The sequence below is a fragment of the Mustela nivalis genome (assembly GCF_964662115.1).
Source record: "Mustela nivalis genome assembly, chromosome: 3".
Taxonomy (NCBI): Eukaryota; Metazoa; Chordata; class Mammalia; order Carnivora; family Mustelidae; genus Mustela; species Mustela nivalis.
In genome coordinates, this window is record NC_139022.1 from 44,321,348 (window position 1) to 44,345,104 (window position 23,757).

General features: G+C 35.5%; 1 protein-coding gene across 8 annotated transcripts in view; it reads left to right on the forward strand.

The window, feature by feature from the left end:
- CSNK1G3 (casein kinase 1 gamma 3) overlaps positions 1-23,757 on the forward strand; it is a 113,780-nt gene that overhangs the window by 38,847 nt on the left and 51,176 nt on the right. For all 8 annotated transcript variants that reach the window (XM_082724891.1, XM_082724893.1, XM_082724892.1 and 5 more), the window contains exons 2-4: positions 657-1,084; positions 8,503-8,543; positions 12,953-13,022. In XM_082724891.1, the coding sequence (XP_082581017.1) occupies positions 907-1,084; positions 8,503-8,543; positions 12,953-13,022 (289 nt within the window). In that variant the 5' untranslated portion in view covers positions 657-906. The remainder of the gene's footprint in view (positions 1-656; positions 1,085-8,502; positions 8,544-12,952; positions 13,023-23,757) is intronic.

The window sequence follows — 23,757 nt, forward strand, 5'->3', positions numbered from 1 at the left end:
AAGTTCAAATGAGAATGTATATTTGAAAAGATTTTGAAAATGTACCTATGTGTGTATGGACTTGTGGAAGACAATTTTACTAAAGTCTTTTATTGATTTTCAAAATATATTCTCTTTTTTGCTTTTAAGTAGAAAATCTTATATTGACTTATGGATAAAACTGAAATGGTTTTAAGTTGTAAGGTCTAGGTTAGTGAATGTATACTGGCTTATGAAATAGCAAATTTTTAAAATATTTTAAATTTTTTTTTTTAAGATTTTATTTATTTATTTGACAGAGAGAGATCACAAGTAGGCAGAGAGAGAGAGAGAGAGAGAGGAGGAAGCAGGCTCCCTGCTGAGCAGAGAGCCCCATGTGGGACTCGATCCCAGGACCCTGAGATCATGACCTGAGCCGAAGGCAGCGGCTTAACCCACTGAGCCACCCAGGCGCCCCAAAATATTTTAAATTTTTAATAAATTTTCTTTATTTTTATCATCTCTTTGTTATTAAAGTATAGGAAGAGGCTAATGGTTACTCTAAGTCTACTGTGGTTTGATTTAAGTGGGAATCAACAAATAGCAATAATCCATTGCTTGAACTTATGTTTTTAATATCCCCAAAATATGTTTTTAAATTCTTCAGGTTAACTAATTTTCTTTTCTTAACATTCTAGCTCTCTATCAATATCAGCTTACATCACTGAAGAGATAATTTGGAAGACATGTTTTGCTGAAAAGACAACTGAGAAAAATTTCACGAATGGGATGAACACGCTTCAGTTAACTGACTACCTGCTGCAATTTGAATGTTAGCAGTTACCTACCTGGTACAGTTAACCTAGTGATGTACCTATTCTCACAATACCCTTTTTCATTGTGCTTGTCTTGATTAAAGAATTCAAAGTGGAGTACCGCAAACTTGATATGGATAATAAAAAGAAAGACAAGGACAAATCAGATGATAGAATGGCACGACCTAGTGGTCGGTCGGGACACAACACTCGAGGAACTGGGTCTTCATCCTCTGGAGTTTTAATGGTTGGACCTAACTTTAGAGTTGGAAAAAAAATTGGATGTGGCAATTTTGGAGAATTACGATTAGGTAAGACTATTTTGTTTATTCCATTATGCTGGAAGCTTTTTTTTTTTTTTTTTTTTTTAAGCTGAACGTACTTTCTAATGAAAATGATATTGTTTAGTTGTTTTGTTGTTGTGATAATTTTAAAGAATATAAATGTTGGAAATTTCTTTCATACTTGTATTTTCATTTGTAAGGAGTACCCTAGTATATGAATGTGTATTCATACATGTATATATAGTATAATATATGAATAGTATGTGAATGTCTGTTTACTTGAGATCACCCATTTGGAATATGAGAAAAAAGAAAGTAAATTAAAAAGACCCAACAAGGTGGGGGAAAAAAAAAAGGACCCATAAGGAGCCATTTGCAGTGTTATTAAGAATGGTATTTAGGCTCTTTTTTTCATATTTGAAAACATGTAGTAACTGACCCCTTTAGGAGGGTATGTATGGCTTAAAGCCAAGGTAATATACTGAAACTGCGTAAAAATCAGTGAAATTAAGGAGCCTGGGTGGTCCACTTGGTTAAGCATCCAACTCTTGGTTTCTGCTCAGGTTATAATTTCAGGGTTGTGAGATTGAACCCCTGTATTGGGCTCCGCATCCATTGTGGAGTCTGCTTAAGGCTCCCTGTCCCACTCCACTGCCCTTCCACCCTTCTCTCAAATAAATAAACCTAAAAAAAAAAAAAATCAGTGAAATTTACATTGTGATTCTGTCACCACCCCCTCTCTAACCATTTAACCAAGTATATTCCACATTGGGGCTCTGTAATCTGAATTTTTTTTTTTTTTTTTTTTAAGAGACCCAATGGGAGTGATCGGGCTAGGGAGAGAGAGAATCTTAAGCAGGTACCATGCCTAGCTTGAAGCACTAGGTGGGTCTTGATCACATGGCCCTGACATTATGACCTGTGCTGAAATCAGTGTCCAATGCTTAACTCACTGAGCTACCCAGGCGCCTCAAGAAATCTTTATTCTTACCAAGGGACAGAGAATACTGATTCAGTTTATTTTTGTAATCAGGGTGGTATGGTAAACACTGGTCTAATTAAACTTCCTAACTCTACATTTAAGGCAGTTGAAATTCCGTGAGGGAAGGTTGCCTGCCAGATGTCACACAGCATTTTAATGACAGACTCGGGACCAAAATCTAGGCTTTTAACTGCCAGTAAAGTAGAAATATGGCTATCCTGAATGAAGAGAAATAAGAACAGGGCAGCATGGTTATATGGCTGTTAGTACTGAGGTTGCTCGAGGGCTCTTTGATCACTGGCCCACCAAGAGTGAAAACTTGCCATGTAAAAAGGTAAAACTTAGCTTTACAATATTCCTTAGATACAACCCCACTTATTAGAAATAAATCCAATTGTCTGTTTATCTACTCAATTACTTCTTATTTTCATCTTGTAAAACACCCTAATTTGTAGTTAGTCCTTCATTTTAATACTATTCTGTGTTGTTAATGTGCATTAAGTCTTTTCATGAAGCAAGCCAATAAAAGGCAGTGATACACTTGTAAAGAGCTGTGATTGATGTGCCTGGCATACTCTTGCATTTGAGTAGGGACTCACATATTTGAAAGGCTGAATGATTTACACTTCATTTTCTCAAGGATATTGAGTAAGATTTTTTTTTTTAAAGATTGTATTTATTTATTTGACAGATCACAAGTAGGCAGAGAGGCAGGGAAGCAGGCTCCCTGCTGAGCAGAGAGCCTGATGCAGGGCTCTATCCCAGGACCCTGAGATCATGACCTGACCTGAGCCGAAGGCAGAGGCTTAACCCACTGAGCCACGCAGGCACTCCAAGTTAGATATTTTGAAATTCTTAAACTGTTTCTGATTTTAGAATTAGAAAATCGAGGTTATTTACCTGTGTAACTTTTAGCACCCTTCATCCTTCCAAATGTACTTCTTGTCTGTCATGTAGGAGGCATGATTTGGCACTGATAATACTGGAAAAATAAAAAAATTGTCCCCTCTATCATGGAAAATATAAGCCAGGGAACTACTTGGGGTTGCAGATTCCTCAACTTTAAAATGGAATTACTCCTACTTCATAGTTTATTGTGGAGATGAAATTTAGATGATAATGTAAAGGACCAGCATTGTACCTGCATATTTTAGGAACACAGTGATTGTTCTGCTTCCTTAAAAGATGGTATCAAGATATTTGTTCTGTTTTGAAATTATATTGATGACATGTTCTATGTATTTTTATTTAAATTTATATGTATAAATTAGCTCTACAGGTGATCATATATACGTATTTGTATTCTTATCTCTTTGTGGCTATGACTGTAGGACTATAGTATATTGGCCATTTTTATTTAAAAGTGGTTTTATGTAATTAATTTCAAAATGACTACGTGTATATGTTTATAAATATATTTATGTGTATGTATACCTCTGTGCGTGTGTGTGTGCGTGTGTGTGTTTGTATACACACACAATGAATCTAGCTGACCCTTTTCACCGGGACAATATGAGAAACTATGTGTACCATATACTGAACCTGTATATGCTACATATAGTGAAAAAACAGTAAAATACTGCTGAATAATCAGGAATAGGATTAAAATGATTTGTTAGTCCAGCTGTCCATCTACCATCCATCCATCAGTTTGTCATCCACCTGGCTGTGTATCGGTATCTAATCTATGGTTATTTATTGTATATTTGTATATATTTATTTAAATGTATCATCTGTACACTGCAATTTTGTTTTATGTTTGTAATATAACGTTTATACTTATATAGCTAATTTAATAATTTTATTCATTTTTATTGATAGGATACTAAAGAAAGCAGCATTTTACTCCTTTTTTAAGGGCCCCTGATAATTTCTCTGTATAAAAAAAAGTTGTTCAGAGCCACATTCTTTATATACCTGGGTAAACATGCTAATGTTAAAAGCTGGTTTGGATTCCAAAAGTGCTTGCTTTAAAACAATAGTAATAGACACATCTTGAAAATTTGATTCCTGACCCTGAAATGTTTGTGATTAGTATTGGGTGAGAAAGAATATAAGGTATTCATGTTATAGGTAAGTAACTTTCAACAAAGATGCTTTTGACATTTTGAGCTGGATAGTTCTGTTTTTTTGTAGAGGACTGTTCCAAATACTTCATGTTATTTAGAATGTCCTTCTTCTTGGGCACTAAATAAAAGCTGTACCTCCACATACAACTCCAAATACCTTTTCCCTGCCAATTTCAAATGCCCCAGGTATTATGCACCATTGAAACTGCTCTCTTATGGGTAATTATTAAGAAAAAAAAAAGTTTGGCATAAAGCTGTCCAGATGCTTTGAGATTTTATCTTATTTTATTTTTTTTATGCTTTGAGATTTTAAAAAGAATAGGTAAACATTGTAAATAATCTAAATTACACTTAAGTAATTGATAGCACATTTATAGTAAAGGTTTTATTTATTTATTTGTCAGAGTGAGCACAAGTAGCACAAGTCGTGAGCTGCAGGCAGAGGGAGAAGCAGACTACCTCCCTGAGGAGGGGACCCCATGTGGGTCTCGATCCCAGGATCCTAGGCTCATGACTTGAGCCAAGGGCAGATGCTTAACTGACTGAGCAGCCAGGCATCCCTCGTAGTATATTTTTATTTATTTATTGTAAAATGATGAATTAATATTTTTTGGTTTTATTTTATTTTTATATGTATTGATGGTAAGACTTGCCTTCTTCCTATCTGTAAATCTGTGTCTAGCTTAGATAGCCAACTGAAACCCCTGGAAATATTGAAAGGCATTGAGTGAGAACAAACATAGCTAGGTAGAATACAGTGTTCTATTGTATGTATTTTTTTTTGTTGTTGTTTTTCTTCTATTATGTTTTGACACCTTAAAAAAATCTTTCTGCTTGGGGAGAGACTACTCCTGCTGGGGCTAGCCAATTCCTAGCCATCGCAAAGGACTCAGCTGGGAGCATGCCTTTGATCTGCAGAATAACTGGTGCAGAGCTGTACCTCCTTTGTCTGGCCTGTATGTTCTAGGAGGCAGTCTTCATTAATCATCCCATGGCTAGGTATAAGATGAGAGACCACCTTTATAGCCCAAAGACCCTTAATTATTTGCCACCAGAATTATCCAAACTAGTTAATCCTGAACTGTTGATCCTGCCTTGCCTTGGTTTTCTACAGAAACTCCAATAAAGCCTTTGATCTAAACTCCCTTTCCTTTGTTTCTGTCCCCTACCACTTGACCAAACTGTGATACTTCTCCTGTAACTTCTTGTCTGTGAGGATAATAAACTTTGTTTTCCTGAGCCTCTTCTATGTCCCCTCTCTTGGCTACCCCTGCCTGCATAAAAGAACACAGAACCACAAGGTTGTTACATATAGCTCTATGGGATACTATTTCTGAAATAAGTTATTGGAACTTTTGACATAATGAAGTATGCCACAGGAGTTTCAATAACTTCTCTTACTGTTGTTTCTTTTCTTCTATATAGTTGATAATTCTTCTTGTTTGATTGTTTTTAAGAATTGTTTTATTGAAAATTCTGCAGGCCTTATGATAATATTTTGAATAAATAATGCAGATTTGAGTGCATTCATCATTTTTATGCTTATTGATTTTTACTGCTACTAACTGAGGCATATTATGGAACTTAACTGAAAAATGTCATAATAAGGAACAGATTGTGATGCTCTAACAAAGAGATCCTGGAATATAGTGGTAGTAAGCAAAATAGGTTTTTGTTGTTTTCTGTAACACAAAGCAGAGGAAGAGCCTGCAGGCCGCCAGGGCACCTCTGTATCCTCAGTATATAGCTTCAGTCTCTGTATGTAAGGTGATTGCCCCTTTGGTTGCTTTCTCCCACCAGCCAGCCAGCCAGCCAGCCAGCCAGCAGGAAGAAGAAAATGGGCCAGGAGAACACAAAATCATTCAGGAAGTGAGGAGTGACAAACCTTCTGTCCGCTCATATCTGGAACTTAATCACATGGCCACACCAAGCTGGAAGAAAGGCTGGAAATGTCTCTAGCTGGACTGCCGCTTTAAAATTGAGTCATTCTGTTGTTAGAGAATGGAGCACTTGGATATTGGTGGGCAACTAGTAATTCCTGCTATAAACATATACATAGTTTCTGTAGAACATAGGTTTCTATGTACCCAAGTATCCAAGTACCACCCAACTGGTAAATCCATGTTTTCAAGTTCAGTATAGCACAGAGCTCTACTGGGAATGTCCTTTGAAATGGGATTAAAACATCAGTTAATCGGAACCAGTCTGCTTGGAGCCTTGTCTTAACTGGATTCCCTCTACACATACCACTCCCTCTCTCTCTCTCATACTATACCCACAAAGACATACTTAGCGTGTCATTGTTTGTTCATGCATAAAACAAACATTGATTAAAAGCCAACTGTGAGGCTCTGCCTGTTAGGTAGCACAGATGCATTGGTAGTATTGTCTCAACATTGCTCATGTTTAAAAATATAATCCTCAGAGTTCAACAAAATCTTTTGTGTTCAAAAAAAAAGATGATGCTTTAAGGATTTAGTGCTTTCTGCTCTGACCCAAAAGTAGACCTTTGGTTTTATAAATGCCAGTAAAAAAAACAGTACTTGTGGAAGAATTTGGTATATTTTGGTTCTGTGTTCTTTGTATTTAACCTCACTTCTTGTCCCGTGGATATTTTCCCTTGGGTACCTGTGACTAAGCATCACATGCGTAGTTGTGAAAAGATGATAACGTCTTGAGGATATACAAGTTCTCTCTTTGAACTCAAAACAGAATTATTCCTTTGTGAAACATCAGTTCCTCAAGATGAATTCCTCACTGTATCATTAAATGATTTACTCTGTGCTTATTCGAGGAAGCCTGCAATTTCATACATACTGTATTCTGGAAGGTATAGACAAAGGCCATTCTAAATGTTGAACCAAGCGACTGAAAATGTGTTACTTTTTTTGGTATTTTTTGTTTTTTTTAAGATGGGATCAGCCAATAACTTGAATGAATGTACACTCTTACTGAGTCCATCCCTGTTCCAGGTCTCATGGCTTTGGAGCCTTGTGCTATTTATTTAGCATGGGTACAAATGCTTTAAAAAAAAAGAAATCTCTTTTTTTGTCATTCACTTTTATTAAAATAAGGACAAAATTCAGATATGTGTTATCGTATTAGTATGAACAAACACTGCTCTGGGTATCTGACACTGAAATTGTGCCTAGTTTTATTGCCACTCATTGTTACTGTTGAAAAGGAAGTTAGAGGTATTATGGTAGAAAATCCCATGTGTGAACATTGATGATTGCCTGTTCTCTGTTCAGCAGCCATGTAAGCAGGGCCGGTTACTATCAAAATTAAAAAAAAAAAAAAAAGCTATCATTTTTCTGCATTTCTTATTATAGAAATAAGACATGCTTATTGAAACAGTGCTGGAAATTCAGAAGTCACCTTTTTTTAAAAAATTCTTTTTACTGTACTTGTGAAGGAACATTAATTTATGTATCAAAGGTATTAAATCTTTATTTTGGTTTGTTACTTGCCTGTTCTTTGTATATGGTAAAATTTTTTCAACATACAGAGGTTAACATGTTTTATGCTTTCTAGTCTGTATAAAATCTTAACTTTTTCTACCTTTTAAAAATGCTCAGAAAGACTCCTATATATTGGGTAATTTTTTTTTCTCATTTTATAATCTATATCTACATTTTAAAATATTCAGAATTTAATGTGGTCATAAGCTAAGATGTTAAAAACCCTTGTTCCCCTCGAAGTAGTTAACTAGTTTGTCAAAGGCAATTATTGAATAATGTTTCTTTCTTTGTTTCATTTTTAATATATTCCAGGTTTTTTCTGGGTTAATGTATTTACTGGATTACATCTGAGCTCTAATGAGAACACATTTCATAATAATGAAGGATTTAAAATGAGCTGGTGACTGGAAAAGGAATTTTGTATTCTTCTTTTTATATAGGCGTTCTGGTTTTGACATTTATTTTAGCATGTGTTTGACTATTGATTGACTTTCTGAGTTGTGTGCAGTGTTCCAGCAAAATAATAATCTTTCCATTTTTGTAAGTGGGCTAATGTATTTATTAGTATCACCTTCTACTCTGAATCCAGGTGAAATGCTAAATAGTCATTGAATCGATAAATGTAAGATTTCCTTGTCATTGAGGTTTTTGCTAAAATAGTTGGATGTGAAGACCTTTGCTTGAAAGATTTTTTTGAGAGAGAGAGAGAGAGAACGCTTGTGCATGCACAGGAGGGTGCGGGATAGGGAGAATATCAAGATATCAAGGATATGGCCTGCTGAGCGAGGAGCCCAAGATCATAGGACCCCCTTTGCTTTATGTAAATAGATTATGTGCTTTTTTTTTTTCCCCCACCCAGAGTAGAGTTTTACATAATGTATCTCTAAGAATTAATTACTGGTAGAATCTGACATTTTTTCTTTCTTTTTCAAGGGAAAAATTTATATACAAATGAATATGTGGCAATTAAACTGGTAAGTTCACCTTTCTAATTTTCCTGTTTTGTCTTTGATGACTAGTTTATATTTTACTTACTTTTCTGTTTTCATATCATTTGTAATTTGAATGTTTCCTGGGAAAATGATATGCATAACTGAATTTTCTGTCATTAAGCTGCAGGCATAAGCATGCCCCTCGAGTATGTGATAATGTATAGATGTCTGTGTTTCTATGCCACGAGAACGCAGTCCCTTTATTTTGATAGCAATTTAGAATTTCATTTTCGAGTTTTGGCACAGTTTTTCATTTAAAGAACCTGGCACATTGGCATTTTTAACTGTTGAAAAACTAGAAAACGAAATTTCTCTTAATGAGTCAAGCATTTGGACAGAAGTGTCCTTAGTATTCAGGATTACATTCTTTGAAAATATATTTCCAGGTAGTTTCCAAAATCTCTTTTTCTACCGATCTTTTCTGTATGGTAATACTGGCTCTTGTTTGACCTTCAGGGGTTCAGAAATTATTGATGTGAGTGGAGGATAGCAGGGAAAGCAAAGTCCCATGGGACCTTTCTGTAGTCCTAACTGTGCCAACTATGACAGCTGTGAGGCAGCTCTTCTCTGGAGGAATTGGGATCTGGGAATTTTTATGAGACCCAACTTTCTTCAGGCACAACTTTTCTCTCTGGCTTGCCAGCCAGATTTCCCTGAGGTTAAGCTCGAGCGGCTTGGTTTTTCCAGTCCTCTTGCCATTGTCAATCTTGCTTCTGCCAAAAGAACCACTGTTACTAGGGTAATGTGAGATTAATATATAAGGAGAGACTATCAGAAGAAGAGGCAGCAGAGAAATAGAAAATCTTTGGAGATAAGATAGAAAACTTGTACTACTTAATTTTAAGTGTCTCTGTGATTGTAGACGAACTTTGGCTATAACAAGGCTGTTTATTTTTGCGGGGAAGTAAAGATGCACAATAGGGTTCTGATTCCACCAGGAGAGACTGGCTGGCTGACATGTGCTTTGGTACTGGCTTTTGCCTAGATGAGTTCACCTTAGTGTTAAGGTCTCTCTTTGGCTTTATGGTAACAAATCTAGTTAGGTCATCTGTTAAGCTTGTCATTGGCAACTAAAAGTGGATTTACATTAACCATCAGTTCACACCATCAGTCAAGCTCTCAGAGATATAAATATTTGGAAGAATTAACTTCTTATTTAAAGTGAGGTATTTTACTATTATTAACACGCCCCAAATCCACAAATCATTGTAAACATGTTTGCTTTCTGTAGGCCGATCTGTATAGAAAGCAAGTTAAAATGACAAGATTCTCCTCTGATCATGAAATCCAAACAAGGGACAAGAGTTTGTATGAATCACAGAGGGAGGCTGAGGTTGCAGGCATTGGACAGTGTCTAAAAGATCATTGCTGACTTTCATGTCTTTGGAATTCTTCCTTTTTCCATGTTCTAGGCCAGCAACCTAGGATCTAGACATTGTGTGGTGTTGGGAGTGGGGGTGGCACGCAAGGATAGGAATGTGGCAACACCCATATTCAGTGTTATTGCTCTAGCAGCCGGTAGTGAGCAGCTCCCAGGAGCTGTGATGGTGAAATGATAACGCTGTGGCGCATCAACCACGGTGTCAAAGCAGGAGCCACTCTTCTAGGCTCACCTGCCCTTGTCTGTTTCAGGCATTAATTGGTAACTCTTAGATCTTGTTACTCTCAGATTCCGGACTTGTTTACCCTGCTTGCTCCATTGACGCCTTAGTAAACATTTAGTATGTCATCTCTCAGTCTTACATATACACATGTGTGTACAACTCTTTTTAGTTTTATCTTTATTATGTCTCACTATGCCCTTAGTTATTATTTTCCTTTTATTTTTTGAACAATCTCCCTCTGCTCTGATTTGCCCCTTTTTATAAAGCACATTGCTCAATGCTATGTATAATAATTGTGGTTTCCTTGTGAAACTGGCAATTTCTTTGGATCTGTGTCTAATACTTTGAGGCTTAAGTATGGTATAGAGGCACCTTTGCCTTGAATTCACCCAAAAAATAGATTGGTAGGACAGAAGGCATTTCACATAAACTACTGGACCATCATTTGGTACTTAGTTTATTAAATATTTTTATATACAAAATATATATATTTTGTATATCTTATATACGAAATATATATTTTGTTCAGGACCCGCCTTAAAAGCAATCACTTGAAAATATTATGTTTGTCTACCTTCAGTGCCATCTGATTTCTATTTTTTGGTTACAAATAGGGGCATTTTGATAATAGTGGTGTTCAGAGAGCAGATTTCAGTGACTACTTTCAGTTCTATCTCTTAGAAAAGTTTTCACATTTACTTAATGTTATCCTAGTGCAGATTGGTAGTTTGTTTCTGGGTAATTTGTTAATCTGACCTCAGCTGGTACCCTCATCTGTTGTTGTTTGCATTCATCTAATAACCTGGTGTTCATGAATAATGAAAATGTCAGCCTGTTAAACTTTTGTTATATGATGGTGTAATAAAATTTTACTGCTAGTAAAGTACTGGAATCAAGCTGAACTGACTTACCTAAATTAGATGGGAGTTTCTGTTTTTATCTAGGGAGTTTTAGTGAGTGAGTAAGTTGCGTATTTAATTTCACTGGTGATTGCATCTTTCATTACATTTTATGGTTACATACTTCTGTAGAGTTAAGTGAAGAATTTATAGGTATTACAGCACTCACTGTATGGAAGGCACTGTTTTAAGTCATGTATGTAAATGTATATATATATATGTATATATATATATAAAATATAAACAGTTAATGAATGTGTACATAATGATGAGGATAAAGTTTTATCCCTCTTTAGTAGAGGAGGAAACTGAGAAGTACAAAAAGGTTAAGTAATTTGCCAAAAACACTCAGCTAGTACATAACAAATTTAGGATTCAAACTCAGAACAGTGAGGTTTTAGTGTCTGTTCTTTTGTTAACTATTCTGTCCTGCCTCTCGGGAGCTAAGTTCATTGTTTTCTCTCACAATTATGTTTATGACTGTAATTGTTCCCCTGGGATTTTACTCACTTCTTATCTGAAGTCTTTGTCATGGGTTAGAGTTTTCATTATGATAGGTCTTGGTATAGATTTGTTTTTAGTTCTTTTGTTTGGGATCTATATTCCTCCTGAGTCTGTGGTTTGTTGTCTTTAATTGGTTCTTGAAGATTCATAGCAATTACTTCTTCAGTTGTTGCTTCTGCTCACTTCTTTTCCTCCTGTTGTCCTGGGACGCTTATCAAATGTCTATTAGACTTTCTCTGTGTATTGTCTGATCTTTTTTTCCCTCTATGTTTTCCATTTTTCTTCTTTCATAATGCATTCATTCCGTATAACTTCTTTAGAGGCATTCTCTAAATGAGAATCATTTAGAGTTCTGTGGACATTCTTCCATATATCTTCCAGTTTCCATATTCTCTCTTCTGTTGTGTTAACTTGTTGGCACACTGAGTTTGCAAGTTCACTTATAGAAGTCTTAAAAAAATTTTGAAGTTCTGTTGGTTTTGTTTAAATATTGTTACATTGTTATACTTTCCTACTGGATCTTATACAGATTGCCTGTTACTTTGTTAAATAGTTAACTGCTTTCTGTAGATATTTTCACACACTTATTGCTTATTACTTATATCTAGAGTGTCTTTTGCTTTTGTTTATGTTGTTTCTCTCTCTGTGTATATAACTCTTAAAAACATTATGTTGAGTGAAAAAAGCCAGCCACACACATATAGAACATAGAGTGTGTAATGTCGTTTATATGAAATCCAACAACAGGTGAAACTCATCCAAAGGTGATAAAAGTCAACAAGTAACCACCTCTGAGGGAAGGATGATGGAAATGTTCTAAAGGTTTTTTGAGGTGGTGGTTGTGGGAGTATATGTAGTTACCTAAACTCATGGGTATAATACTTAACAAACTCTGTGTTTAATTGTAAGCTATACCCTAGTTAAAATTAAAAAAAAAAAATCTTGCTTCTGTCAAAATTTTCTTCTTTGTTCTTTCTCACTTGTCTGTGACTTCCCTTTAACCTAGAACCTTTACATGAGAAATACACAGTTCAGGGGTCACTTCTTGGGAATGGGAGAAAAAGAGTAAGAGCCACCATTTTCCCTAGTCATGGATGTTTGGAGTATAATTTTCTTCAGGGTCAAAGAGTCAGACATATAGATTTCCTTATTGCTTCTGCTTCTTCTATTAGCCCGTTGACATTATGTACATTTATGGTATCAGTTGTTTTTACTTAAATGTAAAGTTGATTTTTATTTGGATCTAACCTTAGGGAAAGATGCCTTCTAGAATATTAAATTATGCAAGAGTTGACACCAAGATTTATAACATTTGGGATTGGGGCCTAGTGATGTTTTAATAATTTAAATATTTTTTTGTTATTTTTGTTTGTTTTTTAATTAGGAGCCCATGAAATCCAGAGCACCACAGCTACATTTGGAATACAGATTCTACAAACAGTTAGGATCTGGAGGTAAAGTCGTGTATTATTTTTTACATTTGTAATAAAATGAATTGTTATCATAACTCTTTGGTTTCAAAGAATAGTATTTTAAATTTGGTTAAAATGAATCATTTCTTAAGGCTATGCTTATAAGACATTTTTTCACTAGATTCTTAATGTTTTCATTTTATTGTTTTCAAGATTTTATTTATTTGTATATCAGAGAGAGAGAGAGAGAGGCAGGCAGAGGGAAAAGTAGGCTCTCTGCTTAGCAGGGAACCTGATAGGGGACTTGATTCCAGGACCCTGGGATCATGACCTGAGCTGAAGGCAGTTGCTTAACCAATGGAACCACTCAGGCGTCCCTCCTTTTATTTTAATTATGACAGTTTTGGGAGCTTACTGCATTGCTGCTAATATAAATAGAGAACATTGTGAAAAAAATTTAGTGTGAGAATACAAGATGCATATGACTTCTATAGCCTTAGCCTTTTTGGTGGTATTATAGTTGTTGAAATGACCTATGACATAGTGGTAGGCTGAAAAATGGCTCCGTAAAAGATACCTATATCATAATCCTTAGAACTTGTAAATTTACCTTTGCAGGTGTGATGAAGTTAAAGATCTTGTGATGGGTAGATTATTCTGGATTATCTGGGTATCCCCTAGACACAGCCACAAATGTCCTTGTAGAAGAGGGGCAGAGGGGTATTTTAATACACAGAAAGGAGAAGGCAAAATGGCTACAAACTCAGAGACTGGAGTGATAGAGCATAAGTAGGGAATGCTCAGTCTTAAAAACCTGGAAGAGGCTTCTAGGATTCTCCCTTTGAACCTTCAGCGGAAACATGCCCCTGCCAACACCTTGATTTAATCTGATGAGACTGATTTCAGATTTCTGGCCTCCACATCTGTGACAAAATAAATTGCTGTTTTAAGCAACAAGTGTGCAGTAATTTCAGTGACTGTAGGAAGTTAATACAGGTTTTTTTTTTTTTTTTAAAGTACAGGTGTATTTTTATGTAAACTCTAAAATTAGTGAGAACGGATATTTTTGGCCATTGGGGAAAAAAACTAATGAGAAAATTTCTTATAGTATGTTGCATTGCCTTTATGTGGAAGCCTCTCACAGCTATGCTTTTTGTTTACTTCTGTTCTGCTAACTGTAATGATTTTTTATGTGTAGTTTCTTATCAGGTAGGAATATTTTGTTTCCCCAGGTTTAATAAAATAAAGTTTTTTCATGTGTCTTTTTGTAAGTACATGTTTATATTCTAATTCATAGAATTGAGCACTTAATGCATTATTAATTTGCATATTCTTTTTTTCCTAACAGCATATTTTCCAAATGAGTAGTCACTGTGGGGACAATAAATTGACATTTTGTGTTAATGTTTTTTATCACTGTAGGCTTCTTATAATGCACATCTAAGTCTGATACAGATAGCCCTCTAGGAGTTACCAAAATTATCATTGACAACTGAGATTTAAAGGATAGGGGGAAATAAAACCAATTATATGTGAAACCATACATGTTAGTTAGAAGTAGCAAGTGATAGAAAGCCCTAAGAAACTAAGTTGGGGGGGTGGGGGTGGGGAGTTTATTGGCTCATCTCCTGGAAATTCAGAGAAGGGACCTATTTATAAGACATTATTGTATCCAGGATTTCAAATACTGCCATGAGGGACATTCTTGAATTTGTTTCTGTGCTCTGCCTCTGTGTGTGTGTGTGTGTGTAAGTGTGTAAGCTTCATTTTCTGGTTGGCCCTTTTTATGAGATGGCAGAGGTGGTTACCAGTAGCCGAACTTAGCAATTATAATGTCATTTATTCTCTTTTCTTTTCAAATATTTTATTTATTTGACAGAGAGAGAAAGAGAGAGGGAGAGAGTGAGCATATGCAGGGTGAGTAGCAGAGGGAGAGAGAGAAGCAGGCTTCCTGCTGAGCAGGGAACCTGGTGTGGGACTCCATCTCAGGACTTCAGAATCATGATCTGAGCCAAAGGCAGTGCTTAGCTAAGTGAGCCACCGAGGCATCCCTATAATGTCATGTCTTTCCCGAAAATTCTTGCAAAAGTTCTAGGACCAAATCTTACTGTATTATTTTATGTCCCATGACTTTCCTTGTTTTAATTGCTATGAATTTGATTGCTGAAACTTAGGTCTTTTGCTCATCTTAGTAGCTACCTGAAACTCCAGGACTGAGAATGGGGTAAGGTGGTTGCCTATTGGGAAACTGAGGTGTTAATCAGAAGGAAGATTGGATGCTGGGGAGATTTAAAGACAACAGATCAATCATTACTTACATAGTAAAGCTATCATTTCAAAAAATCTGGTTGAACACTTTAATTAGAGAAGAATGAATAAGTCAGTTTAGAGTTTAGGGAGTCATTGAATTAAACATCAAAGGTACACTTAATTTTATTATTGTATTCTTTGCCTTTTTTAACTTTAAACTTTATGTCAGTGTAATAATAGAAATGAAGGCTACGTCTTTATCCTTGAATGCCATAGGACTGCAAGTAACAGGGCCCACAATGTAGAAGACACTCCATATATATCAGGTGATCCCCCTGTGCTCTGTGGCATAGCATTTTCACAGATTGAAATATGAATGGTATTGCATGAAGCTTTCAAGTGTGAATAGTTTTGAGTATTTTATGTGAATCATGTCAGTTTAGGTTACTACATAGTTTTTTTAATCAAACATGAATTTTGGAAACATTTGTGAGTGCCCATGTCATCTTTGTAGAAAAGACTAGTTGTTTGGGGAGGGACTGATGATTTTTAAAATAGTTTGATTTTGGGGATGCTGGCTGGCTCAGTCAGTAGAGCATGTGATTCTTGATCTCAAGGTCCTGAGTTCAAGCCCCACAGTCAGAATGGAGCCTGCTTTAAAAAAAAAAAAAGATGGATTTTGGAATTGATACTTGAAAGGATTCTATTTTCAGAGTACTCTTAGTCATAAATGAGCCATTCAAAGTAATTTAGCTTAAACTCTCTTAAGGTACTTTAAGTTTTATTTAAGTAGCAGTTTGCTTGTTAGTGTTCCCTTTAAAAATAGGTATAGTTAATCAATAGCTACACTATTTAACAAACCCCTAAAACTCAACCATGAGAAAACAGGCAGTCCACTTCAAAAGTGGGCAAAGGGTTTGAGTAGACTTTTCTCCAAATATATGCAGATGGCCAATAAGCACCTGAAAGGATGCTCAGTATTAGTCATCATTAGGGAAATGTAAATCAAAACTACAGAGATACACCACTTCATACCCATAGAATGGCTGTTTTCAGACAAATGAAAAACAGCAGCAACCAGTCAACAAGTGTTGCTATGAATGTGGAAAAATAAAAATCTTGGTGCATTGCTGAGGGCACAGTAAAATGGCACAGCTGCAGATGTTGTGGAAAACAGTTCCTCCAAAAAAAAAAAAAAATCAAACCTATAATTATCATTTGATGCAGCAATCCCACTTATTATCTGTACCAAAGATTGCCTGCTAACAGATATCCAAACAGCTATGTTCAGAGCAGCATGATTTGCAGTAAAAAGTGGAAACAACCTAAGTGTCCATCAGTGGATGAACAGATAAACAATGCGATCTATACATACAATGAAATATTCAGTCTTTTTTCTTAAGATTTTATTTATTTATTTATTTAGAGAACACGAGAAAGGGGAGGGTCAGAGGGAGAAGCAAACTCCCTGCCGAGCGGGGAGCCAGATGTTGGGCTTGATCCTGGGACTCCAGACGCTTAACTGACTGAGTCACCCAGGTACCCTGAAATATTACTCAGTCTTAAAGAAGAAGGGAAGTTTGGACACATGGTACAATATAGGTGAGCCTTGGGGACATTTTGCTAACTAAAATAAGCCTGTCACAGTAGGACAAATACTATGTAATTCCACTTATTTGAGGTACCGAGAGTAGTCAGATTCACAGAGACAGGCAGCAGAATGGTGGTTGCCAGGGCCTGAGGGGATAGGGAAATGGGAAAATATTATTTCTTGGATATGGAGTTTCAGTATGAAGTGATGAAAGCGTTCTGGAGTTGAGTTTTGGTGCCGGGTGCACAGCAGTGTGAATATTTGCCTCGTGCCATTGATCTGCACGCGGACAGATGATTAAAATAACACATTTTCTATCATGTATGCCTGACCACAGTAAAAACAAAAATTAAGAGATGGATTTATTTTGGGGTGCCTGGGTGGCTCAGTCATTAATCATCTGACTTCAGCTCAGGTTATGATCCCAGAGTTCTGGGATCAAGTCCCGCCTTGGGCTTCTTGCTCAGTGGGGAGTCTGCTTCTCCCTCTCCCTCTGCCTGCCGCTCTGCCTACTTGTGCTCTATCAAGTAAATAAATTTTAAAAAAATTTTAAAAACAGATTTGAAAAGATTTAGAATTATTTATTGAACTGTCTCTGAAAACATACATAATTTCTCTAGTTCTGCCTGTCTGGGTTTTGAACCTCCAGTAAGTCCTTACGTCTCTTGTTCTCTTTCTCTAACTGCCCAGTTTTTTCCGTTTTCTCTCTCATTTGTTCATTGAATCTGTTTTTTACAGACAGTGGGACTGTTTAGCTTTAGTGCTTAGATGAGGGATTGGCTCTCTCTTACTACTTAGCTTTCCATAGGATTATAATAATATTGTGTTTGATACCATGATCACGTTCTGTGATAGCGAAGATGTGATATATTGAATAGTCTTGTTTTGTCATATCCAGTCAGCATTTACTGAGTCAAAGAAGATCTAGATTTGAGAGTCATTAGCACATAGGTGGTTTCTAAGAGGGAGGGAATGGCTGGGATCCCCCAGGGGAGAGTAGAGTGTGACTTGAGAAGAGGAACAGAGATAAAACCACACTGACCTTGGCGTTGGGCACGAATGACTTCGTCAGTAACAGGAATCACGACAGCAGTAGTTACACAAGTGAAGGGACGTTTTGTGAGGAAAAATAAACAAGGAATTCTCAGGTAGACAGACCATTGTAGGTTTGATATAGTTGCTCAAAAGTGAGGCATCGGCTCCCTTTAGCTTCCTCCTCCTGTTTTTCATATGTGGCTTTCATCTTAAGATCTTAAATTTTTTGAAACTAGAGGAGGGAGAAAAAGATGAAATTGGTGTCTAAATAAGGATAACTTCCAATTCTGTTTTTTTTTTTTTAAGATTTTATTTATTTATTTGACAGAGATCACAAGTAGGCAGGCAGAGAGAGAAGGGGTGGGGGGAGCAGGCTCCCTGCCGAGCAAAGAGCCCCATGTGAGGCTCCATCCCATGGTGCTGGGATCATGACCTGAGCCGAAAGCAGAGGCTTTAACCCACTGAGCCACCCAGGCGCTCCGTGACTTCCAATTCTTTACCTCTTGCCTCCATTCTTAAAATTTAGTTATTCATTTTTGTCCCTAGTGGAATTGAGAAATTCTGTATACTTAGAATTTTGCTCCCTCCCTTCTTTTCTCCTTACCTTTTCAGTGATTTTTTTCTCTTCTCAAAGGCCTGTTTGCTTTTTTTGGATTATCTTTTGATTTTGGCCAGTTAGGATGAACACAGGGTTCTGTCCTACCATTTAGCATAAAATTTCTTTGTCTTTCTGGGAACTCACTTTTCTGGTTGCTCTCAATTTACTGTTCCTTGAAAAGATGTTTGTATTTTCATCTGTATGTATTCTCCTTTGGGAATGTCTTTCTTTCTCAACAAATTTGTTTCTTCAGGCCCTAGCTAAATATCACCTCTTTTGCAATGCATTTCCTGACATTGTTTTCCACTCTCTACAAAAATGCTTCTTCTTTGACCTGACATTAGTATGAATATATCTTTGCTTTTCATGTATCATACTATATTTCATTATTGTTTGCTTATGTTTTTCCCCTCCACTAACAGTTGAACTCTTTGAGGCAAATAAAATGATATATTTGCCTTTTTATCCTTGAAACTGAGCAGAATGCTTGACAATTGTAGTTCCTTGGTAGATGATTGAACTGATAAATTCTTAAATGAGAGGGACTGTTTTCTTTTACTAGATGTGAAGTTGTGATATAGAATTCCCAGAATTTCCTGTAGTGTTTTTTTAAAACTTCTGTGATGGGTTTTGAAAGTTTGATATATCAGTATTATAAAGATTGTTTATAGTATTATAATTTTAATTTATTTCATTTCTGACACAGAAGCATAGCTGTACCATTTCAAAAATTTTATTTGTTTTAACTTATTTCATTTGTGTATTATTTTCTAATTAGGAAAATTTAATTCCTCATTTTAGGAATCTGGAAGTAGAAGGAAAAAAAAATCAATGATAAGTATTTTTTGAAATAATGGAAATGATAAACCTAGGAGATAGCCAGATAGTTATCTAATTAACTGAACTGTACAGTTCAGCCATCTAAAAATAATAACTTTGTAGAGAAGATAGGGTTTAATTATTAGAATAATGTGGTTTTTTATTTACTTGAATTGTTGATACTTGATGAGAGTGCAGGGACTATGCTTTGAAATTTATGGGGTAATTTTCTCTGAAGATCAGTGATTCTGAGTATTGTTTCTTTATGTTAATTCTTCACATCAAATGGTTTTCAAAGGCCCCTCTGTTGGGGGCAATTATTTATTCCTCAGAATCTCTTTATTAGCTGATAATCTTTCTTTCAGAGATTAAAACAGCCTTTCTTTGTCATAAATTATTGCTTACCAAAGGAGGTAGAATAATCTTTTTTCTGTTATAAATTACTGTTGTTGGAAATCTGCAGCTATAGGAGTGATATTAAACACCCTGTTTGAGACCATGCATATGTTAAATCATTGTTTCTAAGTCCATGCTTTGGCTTTTTGATGTGCTCTGAACTATGTAGTTCTAAACAATAATTTGATAATAGCTGCAGTGGCTCTTTTAGAAATCATACCTATTCGTAGTATTGTCTTTCAGGGGCTGTTAAAAGAGCTCCTCTCCCTGCCTTGTACTGACCCCTCTGCCTTCTTGGTTTGTGTCTTGTTAAAAAGTCAGGATTTAGTTGTTGCCTCTGTGTTTTACAGACGCCTCCATTTTCACATTTTTTCAAGGCAGTTTCGGTCTGTTTGCTAGCTGAATGTGTGTTGGTGATTCCATAATGTATGGAAATTTGATCGTACTATTTACTAAAAGAAAGGTTGCAACAGTACAAAGCTTTTAAACCTGGCTATATCCATTTGTTAATATTTGAAGTTTCATTTATTCATAGAGAAGCCTGATTAGAGTTTTTCTGTGTTGAATACATTTAAGAAATTCTACTCTTTCCATGTATCTACTCTTTCCGTCTATTTGAGAAAACAGAGAAAATACTGTAAAACTATTAATGTGAAGTGAATATATTAATTAGGATGTCACCTATTGTATTTTGGTATTAACAAACGTAATAAAGAATATTATATGGGTGAGCCAGTGGTTAGTGTAGACTTAATCACAGCTCAGATAACTAACAGTTGATGTAGCAGCTTCTGAGAGTTCCCTTTTCTCTCTTAGCTGAATTGCTTTTAGAAGTCCTCTTAAGTATACATAATATTCCTCATTCCTTATGGAAGCCTCTCGTATGGGAATTTCTGTCACTTATAGAATGTTGAGCTCTTAATACATAAGTATGTTGCTACTTTTGATAAAAGTATACAAAGTTTTTGTGTTGAAGCCCTTATAGTTGATGGAAAATGTATACATTTAAAGAATGCTGTACGTTATCAATATAAGAAGGAAGGGTTAACAGTGGTTTTAGTTTGGTTTATATGGTGCAGATACTAGATTAGTTGTATGTGATGTGGTAATTATAGTATTTTTAGTGAGAAATTAATCACATAAGAATCTTAAATTTAAAAAATACCTTTGAATAGAATAGGACTAAATGGTTATGGATTTAATTTTCTAAAATGCAACATCATTTTAAAATTTCTCTATGTAATAGTAAAAAGTTTAAGGCTATTAAAAACAGTATGATTTCATACTTTGTTTTAATTTTTGATTTAAATATCAAGTATCCCATTGTGAGAAAAACATTTGCAAACTAGAAGGTTGAGGATAAAAATGATACAAAGGATTTATTTTTTTCCTTAATTAATTAGGCCCAGAGAATAATAACTAAATAATGAATAATAGAACATTACATAATGAATATAATTTTATTTGATATTCATACAATATTCTTTATTCATGTAATATTCAATATTCAATATAATGAACAATACTTATTTGTAGGTGTTATTATTTTTTTAATGTTCTCTGAAGTTTAGAATAATCTCAATGTGTAAATAGAATTATCACAGAAAGGACTGTTTTTTGTTTTTCATTTTTTCTTTTTACAATGAGGTGGCTTTATTTTATTTGGGGGTATGGTAGAATTTTATTACTAACTGTGTGGGCTGGAATGTAATGGAACCACTGTTGGCCAAGTCTGGAACTCAGTGCACCTGCTTGTTCACATTAGAGCTTGCTGTACAGCTGGGTCAGCATTTCTCAAACTTTTGGGTATCCGGATCCTTTTTAACTCTTCAAACTTTCTGAAGATCCCAGAGACCTTTTGTTGTGAGTTAGTAGCTATTGATATTTTACCTTATGAGAACTCAAAACAGAAATATAAATATGTTGCTGTATTAATTCATTTTTAAATATCACTGACATTTTACAATTACAACTTACCATATTTTCCAAATCAAAAATATCTGAGAAAAGTGTCCTTATTTTACAAATTTGCACAGTTCTTTAATGTGTGGCTTACTAAAAAACACCTATATTCTCCTTTTCTTCTTCTTCGTTGAGTCCATTGCCATATCACATGTCATGTAACCTCTGAAAAATTCGACTTTTCGCTTGTGAGAGGAGAGTGAAAAAGGTAAATGACATCTTAGTGTTTTTACAAAAATAATTTTGATGTCATTGACCTCCTGAAAGGATCTCATGGGCCACCCCTACCCCCCAACTGTGTATCTCCAGAGCACCTGTTGAGAACTGCTGAGCTGAGAGTGAAAGCATTTATGGTAAAGGTTAAGAGCACCTTAAAGTAAAACTTCCTTGGAAAACAACATACCCTGCGTGATAATTCTGTATAGTATTTCTAGTCAGATTTTAAGTTTTCTTAAGCATATCTGTAGAGTTCAAATTTCCTAATCAGAAAGTTAATGGTTTTGTTCTAATCCTTCCCATAAGAACAATACCAGATCTGAAAAATGGAAAGAAGCATCATGATATTATTTCTTTTAATGATAATGTTTAATTGTCGCCCAACTGAAGTACTTCCACACCTGGCATAAAGTACTAAGCAGTCTTTAAAAGTGTTTGTTAGACCTGATACTGATCTGTGACTTAAATTAATGAATGTTTTATCACTTAAATAGAAGGCTGAAATAGAAAATGAAGACACTTTGAAGCCATTAAAGTAAGGGGGTTTTTGAGAAAACTGAAACAGTTTTTGTCCCTGTGCTGATCTTTCCATGGCATTATTAATACTCAAAGGTATGTTATGTAAATAGCTTGATTGAATGTGCATGTTAGGTTCACGGTAATTCTCCTGGCTCATGTGAAACAGAGCAGAGCAGATGTACTCTTTTAAAATCAATTTTAGGAGACTAAGGGTGAGATTGTATTTTCAAATATATGAATTTTGTATTTTTGCCCACTCTTCAGCTTTTGTTGGAAATAGATACACTTGTCTTGAAGATGAGGGGTGCTAATAAGCAGCCCTGAGAATCAGTGATACTGGAAGTGATCAGAACTAACTTCCATAAATTCGCATGGATGGCTCTTTATAGTAGTCTCACAAAGAATTTTAGAACAAGTCAAACTGGGTGCAGTGTGAGTTTACAGTTGAAACTTCACTGGATGTGAGACCAAGTACAAAGCTTGCTCCTGCCTCTTAGTTCATTTGCATTCCTGCAATTAAGTAGCCAGGTACTGTGATCAAGAGGCATGGATAATGATGTAACACCTCATTACTCTTCCTTCTAAGCCTTCTTTCTGCCTTTCTCTTCTCTCTCACCTTCTTTACCTTCATCTCTCCTTCCATAAATCCTCTACCGGGTGGTCTTGCCTCTCATATTCATACTGGCTGGGGTGGTTTTGTTTTGTTGCTGCTTGGGGTACTCCCCAGCTCCAGTTCGTTGGTTGGTTTCCTGACGCCTAACAACTTAATTTTGTTTGCTCAGAAAACTGCCCAAACTTGTCCTGGGAAATGAAATTCTAGTTTGACCTTTACAGTGTTTGCTTTACGTTCTTGATTTTTTAGGAAAAATTATAACTCTTGATTTTATACTTCAGTGACATGAAATTGGTATTGAGATACATTCTTAATACTTACCTAAGAAGTTTGTACACTCATTGATTCATAGAACAGTATGTATCTTGAAGAGTCATTTAGAGTTATTTTTTCTTTTTTTCCCCTCAGAAATTTTTGCTGAGTCATATTTTAAGGTAAAATTATGTTGCATGATAGAGCTGAAGTATTTTCGTTCAAATTTAGATTACGTGTTAAATTTACTCAATAAAATGTAATGCTGTTTATGGAATTTAGCCATCATGAGTAAAGTAGAGCTATATAATTTTGAGACACTTTGAAGCCATTTAAGGGAGTTTTTGAGAAAACAAAGTTCTTGTCTCTTTGCTGATTTTTCTCATGGTGTTATTATGCTCAAAGGTATATTATGTAAATAGCTTGATTGACTGTGCATGTTAGATTCATGGTATTTCTCCTGGCAACGAGTTGGCTTGTATGAAATAGAGCGAAGCAGATTTACTTACGCGTGCTTTTCCTCATC